The sequence below is a fragment of the Symphodus melops genome (assembly GCF_947650265.1).
Source record: "Symphodus melops genome assembly, chromosome: 1".
In the NCBI taxonomy this organism is placed as follows: domain Eukaryota; kingdom Metazoa; phylum Chordata; class Actinopteri; order Labriformes; family Labridae; genus Symphodus; species Symphodus melops.
The window spans coordinates 30,176,241-30,201,275 of NC_136691.1; the positions used below are offsets into that span (position 1 = coordinate 30,176,241).

The 25,035-nt window shown below is 46.5% G+C and overlaps 1 protein-coding gene across 2 annotated transcripts in view; it reads right to left on the reverse strand.

Moving 5' to 3' along the window:
- The window catches only part of sema4c (sema domain, immunoglobulin domain (Ig), transmembrane domain (TM) and short cytoplasmic domain, (semaphorin) 4C), an 89,414-nt gene that overhangs the window by 18,623 nt on the left and 45,756 nt on the right, over positions 1-25,035 (reverse strand). For both annotated transcript variants that reach the window (XM_079363810.1, XM_079363809.1), the window contains exons 3-8: positions 24,713-24,922; positions 11,414-11,568; positions 5,931-5,993; positions 2,707-2,805; positions 2,284-2,380; positions 1,649-1,768 (exon numbers count right to left, since the gene is read on the reverse strand). In XM_079363810.1, the coding sequence (XP_079219936.1) occupies positions 1,649-1,768; positions 2,284-2,380; positions 2,707-2,805; positions 5,931-5,993; positions 11,414-11,568; positions 24,713-24,815 (637 nt within the window). In that variant the 5' untranslated portion in view covers positions 24,816-24,922. The remainder of the gene's footprint in view (positions 1-1,648; positions 1,769-2,283; positions 2,381-2,706; positions 2,806-5,930; positions 5,994-11,413; positions 11,569-24,712; positions 24,923-25,035) is intronic.

Below are 25,035 nucleotides of genomic sequence, written 5' to 3' on the forward strand. Positions count from 1 at the left end.
CCATTTTGTGTCTCTGGCTTCCTCGAGTCTCTCTCCACACTCAGTCCTCATTAGTTTGTGAATGATATGTTTTTTTTTTTTTACAAAGGCAAATACAGAATATTTTCCACTGAGGCTGCTCGGGGCTTTTATTTCAAGCATTTTCAAGAAATAGTTTTCTCTCTCTTTAACAATCAAGAGCACTTTTCTTCCCCAGAAGGAGCATCATTTTCAGCATGACGGTATCTGAAGCGTCACAGGACACAGAAACGGCCAATTAACATTTTCCAGCTGCACAGACGCTTTTAAAACTGAGACAAGGTCTGAAGATTCACTCATTTATCTCGGTGTAGTATTTAATACAGACAGGCACACACCTGAGCCTCATCTGTATCCTCCTCTCCTCTCACCTCGCCCTCTACCCTTCATCGCTCATCCTAATATCTCTTCTTTCATTGCCCATTTTCTCTCTGTGACTTCATCCTCTCCGCTCTCTCATTCGTTCCTTCCCCACGCTTGGCACGCTGCTTCCCTCATCTCGTCCCTCAAACAGATAACAATCCTTCCGCTGTGGCCAAGTCCTGGGCTTCATTTCCTGAAACTCATTACTGCTTATTTTGCATGTTTCTGGCTCTTAATTTTTAATGAAAAATTGTTTAAAGAAGTCAATGGTGTTATCAGCCTCGAGTTTTATCTGAGTAAATTTTAATTTGTGAACGTTCCCAGATCCTGGAAAGTGTTTGAATGAGAGCTGTGAGCAGTGACACATTAATGGCTAAATAACGTCATCATTCATCTCAGGCTATTTTGTCCCTTTAGCCGCACCGTAGATTAGCCTCCTCAGTGTCTCCCTGGAGTCACAGTGATGGAAACGTACGACACTGTCGCGTCTTTGAACGTCTCATTTCACTTTTCCTTTTAACTTTATTCGTAAGGGGACCGTGCACAATATTAAACATAACATGTTGCCATTTCATGCACCAGAGTTAGCTCAGAGCTAGCTTACATCTGCAGCTCTTGATGGTTGAAACAGTCCAGCTGCTTGCAGGGAACATTTCTTTCAGTAAACACTTGAGGAGGCGCTGGTGTACTCTGTGCTGAAGCACCAGTTAGCTCTTGCACACATCGTTGTAATCCAACACGTGCACGGCTTCATGTGAGGATGAAGCGTGCTCAGCCTACAGGTGAGTCCACGCCCACACCTCGGTGAACAACGCAGAACACGACGGCGGATTCACTGACTTTGTGGCCTTTGACTCGATGCTGGAGGCGATTAAACGATCAAATGTCTTGTCGTGCTTTTGCATGAACTGTACCGTGTCGAAGCGCACCTCTCCCAACCGTGCCAGAGCCGAGGAAGTGTACCATGCTTGACACTACATGCGCCGAGCACGGCAGAGAATTCAGCCCAAAACTGTGTTGTTTATCCAAATGTGTTTCTCTGTAAACTGCCGCCAAAGCAGGCAATGTCAGAACCAAATGACTTTGTACTGAGTTCCTTTATATGAATCTGATGCTTTACTATCACACTGTGCAATACAAGAGCAACACTGCTTATTTCCAAACTTAGTTATTCTACAAGGCCTACGGGAAAGTGATGAGGGAAACAAAAAAACACGGGTTTTCATCCTTCTTTGCTTTTTCAGTTGGCAGGTCCAAACCAACTCACCATTGAGCCAAGCAGGCAAGTATTCACTCTTCATGCTGTAGTGCTGTTGGCCCAGATTCCTCAGGATGACTGGCTCTGTACCCAGGAAGTTGTTGAGCGTTGCCGAGTACAGCTCCTTATCTGGACAAACAAAAAATGCAAGCTTTAGCTCAGGCCTGTATTTCAGCTATTGTGCAGGCTCACAATGAGAGAAGGTCAGTGGTTCAGCAGGGAGGACACAAAAGAGCGCGGAGAATGGCTGCCTGTAGGTTTAGTGAAGTGAATGCAGCATGCAAAGTTTATTGTACTTCTGGGCTCCGAGTGTGCGTTCGTGTGGCGACAGAGCAGATGGGAAATGCTGCAGGAGCGTTTTGTGCTGATGTGATGGGATGTTTTTTATGCCTCTGTTTGAGCTGTAAAAACAAGCTGCTGTTCACTTTAATATAAAGGCTGCAGAGAGGGAACAACAGGAAGGAGCTGACTGTGATGATGTTCTTATCAGTGTTTGTCTAACTGAGGACTTGTCATTCAAGACGTACCTTCATGACCGATACAACCCGTCAGAAAGACGTTCACATTGAAAAGGGCAGTGATTGTTTGGATGGTATTCATGCAAAATATGAAATAAGCTCAAAAATACACACAGTTCTACTCACCCACTATCAGGCCCGTATGCCCCTTGGCTGGGTCATATGGGCATTTACCCTTGCCATCTTCCAGGGCCGCCGTGTTGAGGGCAAAATAATCAGCATTCTGCACACACACACACACAGTTTGTTCATGGTCAGTTTATCGTGAACTACATGACACAGCTGCAAGCTCTTTCTATTGCTAGAGCCATCGCTATGCCCTCGCCATGTAGTCCTTTCACATCAGTGTCACGTCACCAAACACGAGGCAGCATTTACACGTGGAGCTAACCCAGCAGGACACGCTCGATGTTTTTCACTCTTATTCTTCTCACTGAGGTTTTTACCTTAAGGTCAGAAGGCAGACATCTCACGTCAACACCTGCCAGCCTTCGCTCGCAACAAGTCAATGCTGAGGGAAGCACACGTGACACACACACACACACGTACCACATAGGTGCATTTAGGCTGGAAGGCGTAGGTGCCACAGGTGTAGAGATGCGTGTGGTTGTAGCTCTGCAGGAAGCGGATGTAGTTGAAGCACTCGGTCTGTGAAGGGGGAAAGGGACAGTTGTTAGAATACCGTTCTCAAACCCAGAGGAGCCTGAAGTTCTCATATTAACCAGTAGGGGGCGTCTCTACTGGCTGCCCCTTGTACCAGTCTCATTTGTTATTTCTTACTGATGCAACATAATGTTTAATTTGTGAACAATAAAGTCAAATGGCGATACCGCAGGGTTTCATTTACGGCTTGGCCGAGCGGGATTGAAAAATGGAGCCGTTTACATCATATATTTGTACACTGTTGTTGACTCGGGCCCTGGATCTGTTTTTTTGTGCCTCCATTGCAGAGACCGGACAGAGTTGGAAATCACAGTTAGAGAGAGTGGGGAACGACATGCAGGAAAGGGTCCACGACTCGGACCCAGACCTGGCCCGCCCGCCCGGAGGAGCACAGCCGCCACACATGGTGCTGCGTGCACCGACCACATATCGGCGCCCCAGGCCGATTCAAAAGATCAGAAAACGGCCTTGTTAGACTTGTTGTGTTAAAGTTGGGGCTCATTGATTGCTGGTGTTAGCGTGTGCGTCAGTGTTAGCTCTTCAGATTATCCCCCCGGTACAATCGCGGTCACTACATGACGACAGCAATGCACAATAAGATGGTCCACTCGCCATCGCTAACGTCACGGTTGTTATGTCATCCCATTACATACTATTTCTTTTTCATCAGGCAGGCTTTCAGTAAGCTCCCACGTTCCTCCACAAAACACAGATTGCTCCTAATGCTCCACTGTGACTCTTTATAAATCCTCGTTCACCTGAAATTACTCCATAACCTCTGAATGCGTTCATGTTAAGAAGATAAGACCCGTTTATTTCAAGAATCTTTTCCTTGTGCACAAACTGACAAACACAAGAAAACAGTCTCCCACGTCTTCGTTTTACTCTCATGTCTCAAGTTTCTGATCTCAGCCTGTCACTGTTAAACAATCCTTCCCCGCCCTGTCCTTAATAGGCGACGTGTTGATTATCTCAGTAACCTTCCAACTGAATCCGAAACGCGACAAATTGTTTCCATTCAAAGGATATGTGCCCAATTAACTGCATAATATATGCAGTGTTTTATGGGAAGTGTCCTTTAATGCCTGCACAGTGATGAACAATAAAGCTCTTTGAATAGAATTGCAAACAGATGCTCACGCACGATGCTAGACAAATGAATAATTCAGTGCATATCCAGTTGATGCTTCAGTGCCAAAAACAATATCTGTAAGTGACGATTGAAAAAAATAAACATAAAGAGTGATTTTATTTTTAAATGCATTTTTTTTTACAGCGCTATAGCAATCAGAGAGGATAATCAGGGTGACATATGTTTGGCAGACGGGGGTTTTTTTATCAAGCTGACACGACCCAATCGTTACAGAAAGAGACTCGTCATTAAAAGTCACTGCAGGCTGTGTAACATGTGGTTCTTCTCGCACATTAAGTCAAGAGAGCTGTAAGAGTTTGAGGGCTGCAGCTATTTAAGTCGCTGAGTGAAAGAGGCGTGCAGAAGAGGCGTAACCTGCTGAATGTTCTGCACAGCCCATAATACTCCATATAGAAGAAGCCCTTTGAATGCACGTTCACGTCTACACAGTAGTTTATATCTTTTTCTTTGCTTGAAAGTTTTCTTCATGTGATGCAAAAAGCGTCATATAGCATCACATGGAGAAAACTTTCAGGCAAAGAAAAACTTATTTTTCTCGTCTCAGGGCAAAATGAGGGCTGGACTCACGACCATTCAACACTACTACCATGTTTCTAATGATACACAGCTTCATGTAAATGGGTGAAGTATCCCTTTAACATGCGTTTCGGTTGCTGCTACTGCAGAACTGTTTCCCCGTTCGCTTTCACGCCACATCAAAAGTTCCTGTCGAGCAGTAAAAGAGGTTTTACCCACATTTCCAAAAGCTCCGGGTGTTTCTATAAAGTATAAAAGAAAGCTCCTTGAAAATGCACATTATGCTCCCAGTGAGAAGCTCTTACTGGGAGTAGAATGATGAGCTGGGACCAGTTTACTGCCTGCGTTTACGAATGGAGGGAGGGAAGGAGGATGAACTTTTTCGACCTGATGCTGACGTTGCTCTGCTGTTTAATCTCATTTTAGAACATAATGAGATTTGTGATTGTGACGTCTGTTCCTTTGACGTTGATACTTCAACTGTTTAAAGGTCATTTATTATTAGAAATCCTCTTCTCCATGTTCCTCTGACTCTAACATGTGTCTCTAGTTTGCAAATCCCTTGTCTTCTGCCTGCTCCACTTTTCAGAAAATGTGTGCTCAAACAGGCAGTTTGGAGATGTTCCCTTCATGACATCACAAAGGGCAGTAGCCCCTCCCCCAGGTGTATGACACTCCCACAGCTAGGTGTTTGTTCTGCCCTCTGAGTCTGCCTTCTCACCGTAAACAATAGGACATGGAGCCAGAAAGCAGCGAGTACACCCGAGCCCTTCCAGAGAGGGGGCGTGGCCAGACACAGCTCATTTACATATTTAAAGCTACAGACACAGAAACAGCCTGTTCTGAGCACTCTGGTATTGACACCTGTCCCAAAGAAAGGAGGTGTTATTTTAAAAACTGATGGAAATTAAAGCATATTACTTAATGTCTGACAGTATGAAAGCCACTAGTTAGCTTAGCTTAGAGAGGAGTTGTACCTTCCATGCACTATTAAAGGTAAACATTGTTCACAATATTAAAAATGACTCCCTGGGGTCCAAGTGTTACTCTGACACTAAATGAGGATGCATTATGTTCCATCTTTCATATTTCATGAACACCCATGTGATATTTTATCATCCGGATCATTTTGCCATAAAACGTGTCCATGAGAGACACCGGCATCAGCAGCTTTAGCACAGATCTGCTCTCGCAGCATATCTTTTAAAAACATGTGGAAACCTCTCCCGGAATCGAAGCGCCTTAAAAGCTGCTGATGTGAACCTCGTCTGGGAGAAGCACTTCGCTCCGTGCTAATGTAATGACTGCACTTTTTCCAGTGTGCGCCCGCAGACAGACTTGACAAAGTGCAGTGAGTACAGTCCTGAAAACTAAAGCTGTGAGCGCCCTTGAGCCAGGCAGGTACATCTCTGACACCCTGTCGGCGACGAATCCATGTTACCTGGTTGTTCTTCCCCTTGGCAACACACTCCCTCTTCTTATCCTGCGGAGCGGGCCAGTCGATCTGTGGAGAGAAGAGAGAGAGAGAGATGTGAAGTGGGTAACAATCCATGAATGAATGATGCTTTCTGCCTCTGGTCAACTATACTTTATTATGTATCAATAAATCATTTTCATTTTTATGACACAGAACATGCTGAATTTTGAAAACATCGTCTTCCACATGAGAATACAAAACGGTGTGTTACGGCTGCCATCGTGCTGATCTCATGTGAACTACAGTGACAGAGTCTGTTTCCCCCGTCTGCACATAAACGCCTCAGTGTCTGAACCTCTTCGTCCTGGAAGTGTTCAGAGACCTACAAGACCAAAGCACGCAGAATAAGCTGCCCATTTAAAAAAACACTCCTCTTAATTCTTTGCACTGGTTTTGCTGAACTCGATCTATAGATTCTGAAGTTTCGACCTGGAGATGTCGTTACCATAGCAACAACCAGAATCACAGCTTTGCCCGGGGCACTTTTAAAGTTTTCATTTCTTAATTCTTTGAACAAATGAACACACTTTAGAGAAGGTGATAATAGGCCCTCATGTGAACACACAGGCTTGTTGAATTAAGCGTATAACATTACACCCTGAACTTAAGACGGTGTCTCACTGCCAGGAGCTGCAGGGACACAGCACCCCTACAGAGACCGGGATCCTTGGCAGCAGCGATTTAAAGTCGGCCCCATCAAACACTCTCCCAGGTAGTAACTGTGTGGTCCTTCCTGCAGCAAATCCCCTCATGATTATAGCATTGTTTAAAGCCTCACAGACACACTGTCATAATGCACCTGTGTGTGTAGCTTTTGTCCTCTGCCAGGTCGGACTCTGCTGAAACAAGCAGGAGGGGAGCCAATAAAGCAGAAATGTGCGGGCTCATCTCCCTCTCATGTGCTCACTTGCTCTAACCGATGGCCTCTGCTTTTTACGATGATTTCAGGAGCTCCTCTCTTTAATGACCGTGTGACACATGGCTGAACTCGGCTGCGTGGACTGAGGGCCAAAGTATGAAGTGTGTTTACGAAGAGGTTTCCACACCATTAGAAATAATTACACTGGTCATTACAGGCAGATCGCTGCTGCAGACTCACTATTAAACTCTGATATACTCGACTGGAGACAAACCAACAGCAATCAAACAATGGAGTGATCGTGGCCGTATACTGAGCTGCTTAAAGCTCATTGTGTTTTAATGTACTGCACAAAGAAGCTTCCAGACACCGTTTCAAGCTGAACATCAGGGGGGGTATCACCAACACCAGGGTCTAGACTCCATCGGGGGGGATCATCACCACCAGGGTCTAGACTCCATCAGGGGGTATCACCACCACCAGGGTCTAGACTCCATCAGGGGGTATCACTACCACCAGGGTCTAGACTCCATCAAGGGGGTATCACCACCACCAGGGTCTAGACTCCATCAAGGGGGTATCACCACCACCAGGGTCTAGACTCCATCAGGGGGTATCACCACTACCACCAGGGTCCAGACTCCATCAGGGGGTATCACCACTACCACCAGGGTCTAGACTCCATCAGGGAGTATCACCACCACCAGGGTCTAGACTCCATCAGGGGGGTATCACCACCACCAGGGTCTAGACTCCATCAGGGAGTATCACCACCACCAGGGTCTAGACTCCATCAGGGGGGTATTATGCACCACAGAGGTTTTAAAGGGAAGTAAAGTGACGTCTGCAGTTCATGGTCTCTGAAAAGGATTCTCAGTCACTACAGTCTGACTTTATTACACTCGTACTCCACGAGACCAACAGCCGCAGCAGGAAGTGGACAGGTGGCTCAGACTAATTGCAGAGGATTTAACGTCCCCTTGCTTCACATCAGGAGTTTTGCAGTAACAATGAGAAACTCAGATTTCTCTTCACTCAAACAGAACTTTCACACTTCACAACTTCAGCTTCGCTTCATCCTCCTGCACAAAGTCCGACTGAACTGATGTGAGAACGCCGCAGGTTATAATCCTTACAATTCACCTCGAGCATGTGTGTGTGTGTGTGTGTGTTTATTCCCTGTGGTCCGTGCATGGCCTGTCTGCACGCCACAGCTCCGACCTCTGTGCACGTAATGGAGCAGTCCTCCTGAAATGATAACATGTGATAACATATTCTCACAAGTGCTGAAAGTAAAAATGACTTCGTCCCGCTTCCTCTGCAACCACCTGATCCGTCATTGGATGTAGTTACAGAGGCGTCATGAGGGGAGGATGGCGGCGGCCTGAGCAGCACTGTGTGTGTGTGTGTGTGAACTTCCTGCTCTGTGTTTACACACTGTGCCTCTCGTTCCTCTGTAACGCCACGATGCAATGTGAAACCGGGAACGATGGCGTGATGATGCCGGATCTTCGTTATGGTGCTGTTGCATCGTTTGTGTAAAGGAGCTGTTACCACGAGTGTCTCTTATAAATAATAACTTTGCCTGAGATTCATTGCAGGGAGTCATTTTTTGAACCAGTTTGTTAATCAGTGAAAGGTCTCAATCCTTCAAAGTGAAGTGGGAACTTTTCCTTTTTTTTTACCTCCCTGGTGCTATTACACGGCTGCTTTATTTCAGCACTTTAAAAAGCTGGTGCTTACATGTTCTCTCATGCATATAAATGATAATAATACAGCAAACGCTTTTGGCCACAAGCAAATGAGTTTAAAAAGGCTTTAATTGGACACTGGTGCTGCACAGAGTACACGGAGGTCCTCACAAAATTGTAGAGGTGGGGGGGATATGAATATGAGAAGCAGATAGGGAATGACTTTTTGTCACATTTTGCACCTTTAAAATGCGTCTGTGTTTTACGGAAAAACTATGTAATGTAAAAAGGGAGCACGACAGAGAGGATTAAAAAGTCCTAATCCAGAAACGAATATCTCTGGAAAAAAAAAAAAGAAATGCAGAAATACAGCCGTGAAAGTAACGAGGAGCGACAGCGAGTTTGACAGCAGAGAAGAAATAAAGCGAGGTGATGTTAAAGGAAAGGGGGGGGGGGGGGGAGTGATGGGCAGATGAGGACAGAGGGTACGGACTAGTCCCTCGTCCTCACGCTGTCATTTCTCTGTGTTGGCTTCCTCCCTGCACATTGCACACCAGGGGCCGACAACAGGTGGTGCTATCATTACTGTAAGACCCATAACCCTCGCTCCTGCCTGTGTGTGTGTGTGTGCTTCTAATAACTGCTCATTAAGGAGCTAAATCAGATAACAATCCCCCGAACCGCTGCAGGCTGCTCACTACACCTTCACTGCACGGCTGTAATTGTATTGATTGCAATATGGACCAATTATTGAAGGAGAAAAGAGAAACTAGACGGAGTCTCTGAGGCTTTGCCCTCAACGTCTGAATAAGGAAGTGTCCAGCTAAGTCAGAGGTATTTATAGGGGTTTGTCCCAGAGCAATCACAGAGAAACAAGGAACTGCAAATTAAAACCAGGATAATGAAAAAACATCAGATAAAAAGTAGGATAAAAAGAGCCACAGTGTGTGTGTGTGTGTGTGTGTGTGTGTCCTCCCACACACTCACAGTGGATACGTTTGTGCTGAGAGAAGAGAAACATGGAGCCAACAGCCTCACACTTTACGATCTTTAACGTTGGCAGCTCACTAACACCATCACTGTTGGAAGCGTTTAGCAGCACAAGACGTCCAAGAGAAGTTTTAACTTAGCAAATCGTTAGAAAACATTTGAGCTCAGGCCAAAAGAAGTAAAAAAAACAAACCCATCAGTCCTCTGTGAGAGTAATAATCCTGACCTGAGAATCAACCCCATGATTCATGGAAGGAGTTGTTGGACTCCTGTGACAGGAGAAGAGAACACAACACTTCTACCACCTGACGTTCATCAGTGAGGGATACACTTCCTGCATATTATCATCTGCTCTTCAGTAAAGCTTGTTGTAAAATGGAGACTGACTGACTGATTGAACAGTCACATCTTCTCACATTCAGGTGCACAAATCAGGAGGCTCATATTTCTACCGCCGTTGTTAAAGTGAATTTGCATTCACACACTTTTGCACATGTACCTAAAGCCCCGTTTCCACACAGCAGTCCGGTACGGATCGGTACAGACCGGTACGGTTTGGTTCGATTAAACCAGATCCCGTTTGTGTTTCCACAGCCACACGTGCACTATTTGGTAGGCGGCGTGTGAGCCGAATGACGATAGCTGCTATGTAAATAGCATCACATGATAGCAGCTAACAGCTAACCGCTAACAACTAACCGCTAACAGCTAACCGCTAACTAATAAATTCAACAAAGGAGAAAAATGCTACACAAACAAAACCAACACTGGAGTTCATCTCCTCTGTCACTGTCATGTGACTCTTTATTACAAGAACTCAATCCACAAATACACACGTAAACAATCAGCTGTGTTACACTCAATGCTTTAAACACGCCAGAGTTTTGTTTGTCAGGTAGTGAAGATTCTTTCAACCAATCAGAGGACTGCAGTGTTTAGCTCCACCTTTTGGGGTCGGCTCCACATTCTTGGCCCCCCAACGGAAGGGTCCCAAAAAGTGGGACAGTACGGGTCGGTTATTTGGGAATCTTTCACATCTCCATGTATTTGTACGTGTTCACAGTCTCCACAAACACGTGGTGGAGACAAAGTTTTTCAGCCTTGAAACATCAAATTGTAAAACAGATGCAGGTCAAAGAAGAGGCGAAACCACTCTCTGCGGTTTTCTCAGCTAAAGGCAGCAGTTAATATTTTTATGATGGTTTCGACCCTTTGCTTCGATGCACTTTCAGACTGTATTAAAGCGCTTGACAGTTGTTACATTGAAGCTTCAACGAGGCCTGAACATTTAATAAAAGGGCCAGACCAATAAAATACCCAACAGCTAGACGCGTGACTCAGCGGACTTCATTATGCTTTTCTTCGGTTCTTTGATTATCTGCCAGCGTTTTGTGTGTTTGTGGCTTTGTAAAAGTCCTTGAGTCCATAAACGAGTTAAAGTCAGACGAATAAGGTCAGTCCGCCCGTTCAGCAGGCTTTTATGTGTCTTTTCTTTCCTGCTAATCCGAGCAGAACCTCTGCAATACTTCATGCTCTCCTGTAATAATTATATCACAGTTAATATCGTAATTGAATTGGGCGTGTTTAAATGGAGTGTTTGAAATGTGCCGTCGCTCCGTATTCAGCCTGAGATGAAGCTCTTTGTTCCCGAAGCGTCCGTCATGAAGCGGTGCGATATTAAATCTTGTGTCTTATCATTTCATTTCTTGCATTTCTACAGAGTCCTCTCACACTGCGTGGGCGTTTGCACTGACAGCCAGTCAGGCACTGATGTGGTTATAATTATTTTTCCTAAAATCCTCTCTCGCCTCGTCTCTTTAACTTTTGTAAATGTTAATCCTCTTAAGTGGCACAAAATAAAACCTTCCAAGTGTGTGTGTGTGAGTGTGTGTGTGTGTGTGTGTTACCTGTGGCCGGAGCTGTCTGCTGATGTCGTTGGGGTCCAGGGCGAACAAAGCCTCGCGTGCTCCGACGTACAGAACCCTCTCATGGTCGGACAGAGTCAGCATGCTGTAGTTGCAGACTCCCTGGACGCTGAACCTCGCCATGCTGTCCAACACGTCTGCGTGGAGACACACGGAGAGAGGCATCGTCACATAACACATCCGTCACATAAAGCTGCACAACACCTTTAGCTTCATTTCTTTAGCAGGATATCCTGATTGGCAGCAGGATTAAATCTCAAATGTATCCACAAAGCAAGTCGAGTGAGCTGCACAATCAAACGTAATAAAAGACGGTCAAACACGAAGGTGACTTTAAAGTCAAAACACGGACAGGAAGGAGTAAAAGGCCAACTGGGCTCAGAATGCACAGGCTCATGGCTGCCCCAGGAGGACACATGGACATATGTCTGAAGAAGCAGGGGATCAGATCCTCGACCACCGACCAGCTGAGCCTCAGTCCAGGAACCAGACGAGATGAGGTGTCCTTCTGCCGCCCAGCACACCAAGCTGGCAACATGGACTGAATCCAACAGCCAGTGGTGAGCTGACAGTGAGTGTGGAGAGGTCTTGGTCAGAGCTGTCATTAAGCAGAAGAGTCCCCGGTTTGCACTTGTTTCTCAGCTCAGTGGATTCGGGGTCAGCTACTCCTCCATAATCTGATTCTGCCTTTTCACCCATCTTTCAGTGTTTTTGTGAGCAGCACATTGATGTTATTGTTCTTACAATGTCGGCAGTTTGAATGGTGCTTTAATACTTAAATTGGTTTGGTTTTTTTATGAGCAGCTCCTGCTTTTAAAAGTTTTCAGTTGAAATTAGAATTGAATGAAACGCTCCTATTATTAACTCTGTTGTCCTCCTCTGCTTCCTGTGTGACATACTGCTCTGCATCCTAACGCACACACACACACACACACACACACACACACACTCGAGTCCTCTATTCAAGAAACAATTAAAGCAAGAAATGATCAAGCTGGAGTTAGCACAACAAGCATGCTTTTGTATTGAGAGCTCCCTCATCGTGCACTAATGAGTTTGCTGAAACCACACAAGGTATCTCGTTCAAAGATCTATTCCTGTAGGACGCAGCGCTGCACGGAGGAAAGCTTCCCAAGCTCAGTGTTTACTCAGAGAAGCTGAAGCGCCGAGGCCGGTCCTCAGGGCGGCTCTGATAACTTCCAGATCTGCACGTCACCAGTGAGATAAGGTGTTCTGTTTAGAGAGAGCTGTGCAAATAAACAAGAGGCAGCGATGCTCTGGCTCTCGTTTTGATGAAGAGCGGCGGGGCGTGTGCAGCGAAGTGACGGCAGCACGGAGCGCTCTCAAATAACACAAGAGCTTTGAATCCACACGATGCAAACATAATGTAAGACTGATAGAGATGTATGCAAGTCAGCACAATCTGCACAGTCTCCATCTTTTTACTTTGGAAGCGTCCGTCAGCTGGACTCAGTTGGTGCTTTGATGTGAGTTTGTCACGCAGCCAGATGCCAGGACGTTTGTATTCAGACACCCGCTCAATAAAGAAATCCATCACGCCGGGTCGTTGTTTGACGGAGAAACATCGGCTGAGCTTGTTTTTGGAAAACAACCTCGATTGTGTTTCGCCTCGAATCAACACAGCTTCTCTCCAAAATATTGTGAAAGGACTCGTCCAATCAGCGCGGCGGCGCTAAGAAAGAGCGGCTTAATCGGGCCAGACGGAGCATCTGCGTACAACAAAACAGGGATTTAGAGCCGGACTAAGTTGCATTACTGCAGAATGAAAGTGGGATCTGAGCGACAACGTGGACTGAATGCAAACAGCTTAAGACTGCTTATGAAGGCGTCCTAATAATGGGAGTAAATCTGCAGAGGTGATGAGATTGTTCATTTTCTGAGGCGCACATTCAGATGCAGAGCGCATTTGAATGCACGCTCTAAATGAGGCCTTTTCCTCTGATTAGACTATTAACAGATACGTGAGCCTCCTATTGATTCTTTAACAGCACACAGGTGGATCTGTGTGACCGATCTCTCCGGCCCTGCGGAGTGCATTCGAGGAATTGCAAATATTTTCGGGTTGATTTTCATTATCCTGCTCACACGCCGACAGGAACAATCTAGAAAAAGATTACAACGACATCACAAAATGTCCTCTCCACGGTCCCATCTGCAGAGTGTGTTGAAAAAGCAGACTTTATTTTTTTTTCATCAACATTTTAAAAGGATGCACCCCGTGTTGTGTTGTTCCCTCTCAAACACTCCCACATTCACACACAGGCACACACTGTTCAAATCCCCTGACTAGCATACAGACAAAGTGGTGGTGCAGAGCAGATGAGAAAGTAAGACAGAGACAAGAGAAGGAGAGAAAGGATGGTGTTTAGTTTCCATTATCCACACTGGTGTTGCTCGCAGTGTCACCTTGTTCCCCCCTCCTCCCGCTCTCACTTTATCTGCGCTGATAGAATGTGTGCGAAACGCGAGAGGACAACATCCGTCTGCACGTTATGCCATCTCCCAAATTGAATATTTCTCTTTGTTTTTTTTTTTTCCACAGCATGAATATTTTCACTTCCCTCGCCGTCTGAAAATAGCAGCCCCAAAATCCAGGGAGGCAACAGCAGGAAGTGGTGTGATTCATGGTGAGACTAACCGTGCATGGGAGGCTGCTGTGGCCTAGTTGGGACTGAAAAGACTTACACGAGTGTGTGTGTGTGTGTGTGTGTGTGTGTGTGTGTGTGTGACGAAAGAACAGAAAGTTAGTAAAGTGAGTCTCACACTAAGAGCCTGATGGTTGGTGTGTTTAAATATTTAGACGCCCTTGATGTCACAGAAAAGAAGGTCAGTTTAAGATCTTAGCAGATTTTGTGTTTGCAGCTTCAGATAAAAGGTGAGCCCTCTCTTTCTTGTTTTTACACAACAACAACCTTTTTTTACTGACTTCATGGTTCTGCACCAAACCTATAAGAAAAAAAAAAACAAAGAACGAAAAGCTCCACCTCTGACATGAAGGCGATATGAATAAGTTGTGAAAGTGACGGAGGAGCTGCGGCAGACATGCGGCTCTTCAATCCAGCAGGGGTCGCCCTTGAAAACCAAAACAAACAGCTGTAAGGCCACGCCTCCTCCGTGCTCTGTGTGTAGTTAAAAGCCTCAGAGGTGGATAATTAATGAAAGCGTGCAAAATGTTGATGAAAAGTTGAGAATAAATCGTAAATATATTTTTTAATGTTTTATGTTTTTAACATGTTTGTGAGATCCGACCCTTCACAGCTTTTTGTTTTTGCCAGATGGTATAAAACAGAATAAATGATGGATCGCTCGTTCACAGTGAATCAGTAAAACTATCAGCCCCAAATAAAACCAACTTCAGCTGATAGCGTGATGATAGTGTTTTAGCCTCAGACATGAAGAACTGTCTTTAATCTTTTAATATGAAAAACACCTGAAGAGTCTCTAACGCCTGTGGACAGACACTTTCACGTCACACACATCATGTGACGTCCCACATGATCTCATCAAAGGAAGGAAGGAAGGGAGGGAGGAGGGAAGGTTGATAAGTATAGAAGTATTATCTGAAGAGCACAAGTGTGTGTGTGTGGGGGGGAGACAGAGAGAGAGAGACAGAGAGAGTCAAAGAGAGAGAGAGAGAGAGAGTGAGTCAAAGAGAGAGAGAGAGTCAAAGAGAGAGAGAGAGTCAAAGAGAGAGAGAGTCAAAGAGAGAGAGTCAAAGAGAGAGAGAGACAGAGACAGAGAGAGAGAGAGTCAAAGAGAGAGAGAGAGAGAGAGTCAAAGAGAGAGAGACAGAGAGAGTCAAAGAGAGAGAGAGACAGAGAGAGTCAAAGAGAGAGAGAGAGAGAGAGAGAGTCAAAGAGAGAGAGACAGAGAGAGTCAAAGAGAGACAGAGAGAGTCAAAGAGAGAGAGAGACAGAGAGAGAGAGACAGAGAGAGTCAAAGAGAGAGAGACAGAGAGAGAGAGACAGAGAGAGAGAGAGAGAGAGAGAGACAGAGAGAGATCCTCAGGGGAGAACTGAGCACATCTGCTGCGTTCCACACAGCCGGGCAAAAAACTCCAGAGCTGACACACTTTTACTGAGCTGCACCCAAACAGACACACACACACACACACACACACACACACACACACACACACACACACACACACACGGTGGCTCTTCACACAAATCAGAGCACAATGAACACACACTGAATATACAGAGCTCATGTGTGATCTGACAGACACAGTGCATCTGAATAAACACACACACACACACACACACACACACACACAGACCCCAACATGAGCAGTCCTCAGGGGAACCTGCTCGCTGACTTGGACGTCTCTGCACCAACAAACTGGCCGGTTTGGAGTGATGCACTTACAATCTGCCTGCACACTGTGTCTGAGGCCTCCTGCAGCGCTGTGTGTGAGGCGTGTGCACGCCATGTGGTCCATCTGTGTGTGTGTGTGTGTGTGTGTGTGTGTTATCTTAAAGACAGTGTGTGGGTGCTTAAATATGAAAACACTGATGGAGAATATGATCTGCACAAACACAGAGGAGACAGATGTCAGGTACGAACAGAGCAGAAAGAGACGCGCTACTTTTTACACATAAAACAGAACTCCAGCATCTCCTCTGTGAATGAGTCACCACTGCTGTTTCCTGAAAATGAATCTGCACGTTGTCGAGTTTATGTTCCACATTTAAAAGCTGTTCTAAGTTTGAAACTTTGGCATGATAATAAGAAGCTGGAGAGTGTGTTTATCTGTGTGTGAGTCAGCGTGGTGTGAGTTCAATCAGAGGCCTCTGATGCTCTGAGAGACAACGCTTCGTAAAGATGATTCAATTAAAAAGTGCAAATAAAAGACATTGTGTAGAGACGGGGGGACAAAAGACAAAAGGTCAAAAGAAGAAAAGGCAGAAGATGAGACATAGTGGCTCCAGCAGGCCTGAGCGAGGTCAGTGCAGAGATCACCTGTGTGTGTGTGTGTGTGTGTGTGTGTGTGTGTGTGTGTGTGAGACTGTGATAAAACCACGCTCATAAAAACCGACACAGAGGGAGTCAGGCTCTGGCTGGGTTACATTATGTCCACAACAACACAGATAAAGAGACGTCGAGCTGAACAACTCTTTTGTTTCCCACCTTTTCTGAGACACTGAATGCATCGCAGCAGCTGACAGCATGTATGGCTGTGCACGTTCACCTTTCTGGGCTCATTAAACACAGACTCTTGACATTTCCTCGGGTCATTTCACGACGTCCTCACCGTGAGCCAGCTCCCAGCTTTCTTTTATGTTGTTTCTAACTTCTGCTCTGTAAAAAGTCTTTTTTTTTCTGCAGACGCTCAGCGCTGACATGACAGCGAGCAGGATGAGTGGGAGGGGGAGTGATGTTTATGTGCTGGGATCAATACACGACCATGTCTGCACGTAACGAGCCGGCTACGTTCTCCTCTCTTCGGTTCACATTGTGACTCCGTTGAATGATGATATTCTCATTTCAGTGTCGAAGAATCCGTGACTCTGTCCGCCACTCGTGGGTCAAGTCTTGACTTGAGCTGAAAATGGATGGATGGATGGATGGAAGTCCTCTCCCTTGGTGGACGCAGCTGTTGAGGTGATGCAGCTCATAGACAGGGCCTCCTGGTGGTGATGCAGCACAGTGCTTTTTCTCCCTCACTATCAGATACTTGTTGTGTCTGTGAGGTTTAACACTCGTGAGCGAGACGATTAGGAATAGCTTTTAATTTAATTCAGGACAGGAAGTCATAACATCTTGAGACTTGAGACGGGAAGCTGCTGCCTGAAACTCCACATTTCCCCTCAGACTTCTCTCGTTGATTTGTTAGTTTTCTCGCCGTGTGTGTGTGTGTGTCTTTTAAATTCGCTGTTTACCAGACTAAGTGTTGGCGTGTCGGACGCCGGCGTGTCCTTGAGTGCAACCGTGAGGGAGGAAGCTTCCACTAAGTCCCTGTGCGATAACGCAGCTTCAGATGAAACATCAGGAGGATAATACAGCCCAACACAAGCAGAGTGTTTATGAAAAGGATGACGTGACTGTGTGGGATTCTTGCAATCAAAAGAAACCAGACAACACTTAGATAATGAGTGTTATCACCAGAAGCAAAGCTCCATGTAGGAACCCAGATCTGATGTTTAGAAAGAGTTTAATTATCACCACATAGGCTGAAGAGAGAAACGTGCAGTGCACACTCTCTCAGATATGTCATCCAGCCCTGCACAGACTGGGCCAGACCAAACATACTTCCCATACAGGCTGAAGGAGGAGGAGGAGGGGGGGACGAGGGGGGGGGCGAGGGCCATCTGAGACGCTCCCTGATCGGAGCCTGGCCTCTGTAATCTGCCTCCTTCAGCCTTCCAGCAGAGCTCCAGCCTCTCCCTGTCTGCTATAAATACAGCAGGCCTCTGCTTATAGCTGCTAACCGCCGCTCCACTCACACACCAAGCTGTGATTAAAGGCCTATTTTGGGTCGAGCTTTGAAGCAGCGACAAATGCAGAAGGAGAGGCAGAGACAGACAGACAGACAAATACCCGCTGTGTGCCGCGCACAGCCAGCCTTCATCTGAGCAGGTACCCTCTTTGAAGGGGAGGGAAAAAAAACAACAACAACCACACAACAAGGCGCGCACGGAGACGCACACTCCCACGTGGAAGCTGCAGCTTTGTCTGCTGAACAGACGAGGAGTTCACAGGAGAGGCAGGTGTGAGACAGAATGAGAGCAGGGGAGATGTGAGGAGACGAGACGAGGAGAGATGTACGTCTTCGCTGGATGCATCCGCACACACACACACACACACACACACACACACACAGACACACACACACACACACACACCTTCAGCTCATTATAGATGATAAACATTATTGATATTACAAATCTGCACCAGAGATTTATGGGGATTCTCCAAACAGCAGCACGAGGGCTTCATGTGATCGACAAGCTCGTGACTGAACGATTTTAAAATAAAAGATGAGAACTAAACGTTTGTAAGCGTGTTTACACGGCTCCGGTGCGTACAGTAAGCTCATGCTTGTTGCCTCTGGAGCATTTTGTGTTTCCTACACAGCTTCATTGTTCTTGATAGACATGTCACGGCAATAGAGCCACTGAATGCCACTGAATCAGAAGAGCAGGATGACGGGCCGGGGGAGTGGGAGGAGAGGAAGTGGTTAAAGTGGATTAACGCAGCGATGGTAGAAGTAATGGGGGGGGGGGGGGGGGGGGGGGGGTGAAAGAGGGAGGGGTGGAACAGCCTGGCTCGGTGGGGGGGCCGGCATTGTAACCCACAACAAGCAGAACAAATCAAGAGCTGGTTGATGCCACAAGTGAGCTTTTTCCATTCCAGCGTCATGGTTCAGCTTCTCAGCCTGCTGCAGCAGCTGGAGAGAGTTAGAGCCTCTAGGAGCGCACACACACACACACACATACACACACACACACACACACACAGATAGAGGGCAGCCTGTAGGGCAGCATGGTGCTGCTGATGTATGAGCATACTATGACAAGTATTTGATGAGTCACAGGAAGGGGGGCGAGGAGACAATCTCACGCCGCATCGTCTAAAGGTCTTAAAAAAGGATCAGAGTGAAGCTCCTGAGTTTAGTGCGACCAACACCCAGGCTCCTCCAGCGTTCCCATAACGTTGTTACGAGACATTCGCTGGATTTCAGATCGCGGAACAACCGGAGGAATGTGTGTGAGCTTCCCAGCTGGGACAGCGCCACACATGGCCGGAGTGGAGACGAGCCAGCTTGGACCAGAGACTATCCACGTGTGTGTTTACAAGCTTAAAGAGGAGCACAAACACACAGTCCAGCACGGCATTCACCAATGACGTGAGACGTCCACCTCGGGCCTGACTTCTGAGAGTGAGACTGACTGAGGGTCTGTTATTGTATTTAACTCATCAACACTACATGCACTTGAGGACTTTATCTATGAAAACGTGCAGGAACACGGTGCAGGCGGGTCAAAGACACCACACCTTTAAAGGAAATAGACTTTCATTACAGTTTGATGGGTTACCACGGCAACACAATGACTGAAGTGTTTAATGAGTGCATTAGTCCAAAGCATAGTGACTGTAGGTATGAGCGACGTCACCCGTCTGTTCCTGCAGGGGGCGCTGGAGGCCGTCGAGCTGAGGCTAACTGTTACACCGCGCCCGCCTGTCAATCACGTCAGCTACACGACTCACTGAGGATCACACGTGTCGTTCATGAAGTCCAAACGGACCCGTTGTCCCTGTGAGGACAGGAACTAATCAGACCTCTTTCATTTGTTTGTAGCAGGATGTAAACATCTGTATCTGTGTGTGTGTGACTTCCTGTGTTCCTGGAGCCAGCCTCTAGTGGACACTCGATGAACTGCAGGATCTCAGAATCCAAACAAACAAGGCACTGATGCTACAAAAAGGAGCTTTGGATGACAGCATCGCTGCAGCTGCACTTTTCATTTGAACGCACGGACGCCCACCCGGCGACACATGAGCGCACACAAAGAGCCGCTATGACAACAGAGAGCACGCCGGGTCCCGATATCTGGACCCGGCTGTTAATCTTCACTGACCAATCAGAGCAGGGTCAGGGAATGAGTGACACTCATGGCAGATAAAATGCCCCCCCACCCCCATCTATCCTCCCAGTCACGCACAGCCTCTCTGCGCCTCGCTCTCAACCACTCATTACTGTAATTGGAGGGTTTGGAGCGATACGGCGGGGAGAAGGACAGAAGAGAGGAAAAAGAGAGAAAGGTTGAGAGAGAGGTTTCTGGAGGTCAGACGGCCGTCCTCTTCTACTTTCTTTCCCCTCTCGACATGTCCCGGTCATTTCTTCTTCTAAATCAGAGCTGCACATTTGCTTTGGCTTCTCCTTTAAAGACGCAGGCCTCGTTTGGAGCTTCAAAGCCGCCTCGATTTTCAAACTAAATATCAAGTTTCCAAAGGGCTCAATTTCGCCTGCCCTCTTCACCTCCCTCTTTCTCTCTCTCCTTCTCCTTTCTTCCCGTCTCTGTTCCACCACAGCTGCTGCTTTTTATCATAGTTTTGGCTTGCTGGCCTCTGTCATTGGCACAGGGCTGAGATGTGCATGTGTCATTGTGTGTCGGCGTGTATATTTGAAACCATCAGGAGGAAAAAAAAAAAACACAAAGCAGTGAGAAAGACAAAAGGAGCAGGTGATGGTGTTATCGACAGAGAGGTGAGAATAGATTAAAACAACACAATCAAGCTGCAGCCATTTCAGGAAGAAATGGAAGAAGAGAGCAGCGTCTGATCGTCTCCGAGGGGAACTTGATAAGAGTTTGAATTAAAGCTTGTAACTCGGGTACAAACCTGCAAACATTACACTGCTGTAATGAAAGATAGCCTCGCTCTGTTCACGACGCTTTTTAACAACCATTCTCCAAGCTTCTTTCAGCGAGTAAAGGAGATCGAGGATCACAGCACGCTCCCTGATTGTTTTCATGCCTTCGTGTCTGCTGTGGTGACACTGACCATGAGGAGGCTGAAGTCAAATTCTCCACCTCTAAAGTCACGTAACAAAAAGCAGCAGAGGATTAAAACGTGTGTTTTAAAGTCTCTTGTTTTTCCTGACAACAGATGGTGCTTGAATCAGCCTCCAGCAGCAACACATGCGGTTCAAAATCAGGAGGGAAGCGTGGGATTATCAGATTCAGGTATCAGGACGGAGCTGTGGTGCACACACACGACGGCAAAAAAAATCACACGTGAAGACATCGGATAATAATAATAATAAACTATGAAAAAATAAATAAATCTGAAACCGATTTATGGTCCGGTATCTTTCTTGGATCTGCAGATTTATTGTATTGATCAAACATGGTGAGATAAAGAACGTAGATCAGGTCTGAGCATGTACGTGCATCAGCGCCGGACTCTGGAGAGAGAGAGAGCGTGTACGATGACGCTCGGCCCTCTGCTGGTGACAGCCAGAAAGACAACATGCTGTGTGCCTATCTGTCTGTTATCATCTTAAGAACTAAGTCATGTCTCCATTTCAAGTGCTCACATCTGTACTCGGTATCTCTGCAGACAGGAAGACAACAGGAACTGCCACATTTTGCACTTTTGCGTCGGCCTCATTTTTTCAACGCTGCAGGTCGCCGCTTTGCACCGTCCAGTTGCCTTAGAAACTACAAAGGAGTATTAATCTGCCATAAATAGTCCCTTAAAGCACAGAGAGCACAAGGCAGCACACAGAAGAGAACAGGAAATGTATGGATGTGATGGATGAGGATTATGTGCTTTACATTTGATAAGAAGCAGAAACCAAATAACATGATATCAACATACGTGTGTGTGTGTGTGTGTATACATATCTAGTTTTTTTTGTCTCCTCCCAGAAGTTGGTGAAGGAAAGAGAGTCGGAGAGAGTAAGCAGGATGTTTGTGTTTCTTCTTCTGCAACCTCATGTAAGCCTTGTGTAATTGCCGGGTGGGGGTGGGGGGGTGGGGGGGAGGGGTAAATATTATCTCTTCTACCATCTCTGCCCTACCACCCAACTCCCTCTCTCTCACACACACACACACACACACACACATACATACACACACACACACACACACACACACACACACACATTCACACACACACACACACCCCTCCTACACTCCCCGGACTTCCAAATCCCCCAGACTGCCAGCCTAAGCAGTACACACACACACACACACACACACACACACACACACACACACACACACACACACACACACACACACACACACACACTCCCACATATATAAACAAATGGGGATTAGATAGACAGACTCACAGCTACATACACACACTCTCTCTACACAAAGAGGTATAAACACACACGCCCTCTGTGCCCCCGAAATGTTATCTCACTCCACTTTTTCAGCACTTGTCTCGTCGCTGTCTTGCAGAACCTCTCTCTCTCTCTCTCACACACACACACACACACACACACACATTAATATAGATGCTGTGTGTGTGTGTGCAGGGAGACGGCTGCATGCAGAACAGTGTGTGTGTGTGTGTGTGTGTGTGTGTCGTTCCTCTTGAGCTACTTTCAGCCCTTTTAAGCAGTTAGTGACTCGCCTCTCTCTCCCACTCTCTGTCTCTCTCTCTCTCTCTCTCTTTCTCCATTATACATCCTCTCTCTCCTCTCCAGCCCGCCCTCCCCCTCCTTCCCTCTCTCTGCAGCTTTGTTTTTCCATTCCGTCTCTGTCCTATCTCCTCCCCAGCACTGTAGCGAGAACCCATCCATATAAGTCATTTAACCAAGTATTGAGCCCGCAAAAATCTCATTTTCCTCTAACAAAGTGGAGAAACCTGTCAACGGTTGCCATAATCCCACTTGTTACCAATGCAAATCAATTTGTGTTGAGAATCTTTCTGCGCTCGAGTGCGACACTCGAATCGAGTGTGATTGAAGTGACGGGATCTGCGTTCTTCTCCTTTCATGACGAGGCTTTTTATTTCCAAGACGTTCATCACAGAAGGAGAGAAAGCTGCTGGAGAAGCGGGGAGTTATCTTGTCTCTACAGGCAGGTTTACTCTCCGGCTTTACAGAGGGGGGAAAAAAACACAACTCTCAAAGTTAGAGTGCTGCTGCAATTTGGGCTTTTTCCATACGAGACCATGTGTTTGTCCCAGTTTGCCCTCCCTGGTTTCACTTTACCAAAAGTGTGTTCCAGCCAAAGTGCAGCACAGCTCTCTCTCTCTCTCTCTCTCTCTCTCTCTCTACCCGTGTTAGCTTTGCTGTGTCATACTGGAGTATTGACGCCCTATTGATGTTTTTGACCCCATTTTTGTGTCCTCACATGCCAGTGCGAGTGCAGCATGGAGGAAGGTGCAGCTGTGCTGGAAAAAGAAGAAGAGGAGGAGGAGGGGGGGGGGGGAGAGAGAGAAAGCAGCTTTTGAAACACACCGCACACCCCTCCACCGGGCAGCATTCTCCTGGAGAGAGGCTGAAATCTCTTTGTGGAAATGCTATAAGAGCATTTCAGGCTCACACGATGAGCTGCAGCATACAATGCGAGAGAGAAAGGAAGGGGAGGAATAAAAGGCCGAAAGAAAGAAAGAGGAGGAAGAGAAGGGAAAGAAGAGAGTCAGCGATAAGAGGGGATAGGTAGTACAGAGAGGTGAGATAGCTTCTTTACTATATTTTCTACCTCTCTTTAAAGTATTCCCCTAATCCCTAAGAGAGAGACAGCAGCACTTCCCCTTGGAGGGATTAAAATAAAACAGACTATTTCTCAGCTTGCAACAATTGGGATTGTTGGGAAGAAGAAAGCTGCTGCTGGCTGCAGAGGAGGGCCGAGATAAAAGAGTGCAAATACAGTTGAGCACGAGGATTAGACGGATGTATTGTCTCGCTGACAGTCGAACACCGCCTCTAAACAAAATCTGAAATCATCCACTGATGGTATAATGGCAAATCTGTGCCTGATTGTTATACTGGAAGACATTTGTCTCCACTGTTATTATTAAGCAGACAAATCGTCCCAGCGACTAAACATGGAGGTTTCAAGCAACAGTTGTCAGTTCATGAAATCTGTGTCAACGGCTGGCTGCCGACTTCGTGCTGCAGGAAGAAAATCTCCAAAGCAAGGTTCAACACTTCGGTGCACATGGATGGAAAATGAATATGTCAATACTGGAGCCATGCGGAGAGCAGAGGAGCTTTAAATGTGAGGCAGCTGCTTTATTTAACTATGTCAGGTCCTTCTTCCTCCGTCCGCCTCTGGAGTGTCAAGCGCTTTAGTAAAGAGGATTAGTTTGAGACAGGTCTGAATGCATCCTTGAGTCAACTGTTTGAGATTATTGTTCTTTTAGTGAGCATGCTCACAAGCCTGTGACTGCACAGTACAGAGAGAATTAAAAACTGCATGGCTCACATGTTGCCCTCTGAACACGTTCATGTAAGATAACATCTCTACACACGTTACCTTTAAACTAACTGGACTCACTGTCAACATGTTTCACTATGAGCAGCGAGCTCACTCCGCTTGTCAAACTGTAAATTGGCAACTTTTACAGTTAGACTGTAAATCGCACCGACCCATTTCCACCCATCACTCAGAGGGGACATGCACAGCAGCCGCAGGAGGCTGCACGACACGGGGATCGAACCTGACCTATTCAACAACTGAGCCACCGCCCCACTTTAGGCACGAGGGCTGCAGGTAGTGATCAACAGTCTGTATAGGTTTATGTTGGGAGTCACGTGTTGGCTCAGAGGGAGTCGAAAGATTCACTCACCGTGGTATCGAACAGTTTTACGTGGGACCGGGTTCCAGTTGAGACCCAGAGACTTCTCCCATCCCACCAGCAGCACCAGGAGCAAGACCCTGGTCCCGCTCATGGCTCCCGTCTCAGCTCCCTTTTGTCGGACCTGGCGTTGAGTAATAGATGGAGGGATCGATCAGATGATCGGGGGGACTTTAAGAGAGCAGCTCGGCTCCTGGCGGCCTGCCGAGAGAAACAAAAAAAAAAAGCAACACATCAGCTGGAAGCTTTTATTGGCCTGGTGGTTTATCAGAAAGGACTCTGTCGGAACGCGAGTTAAAACTGTAAAAAAGAAA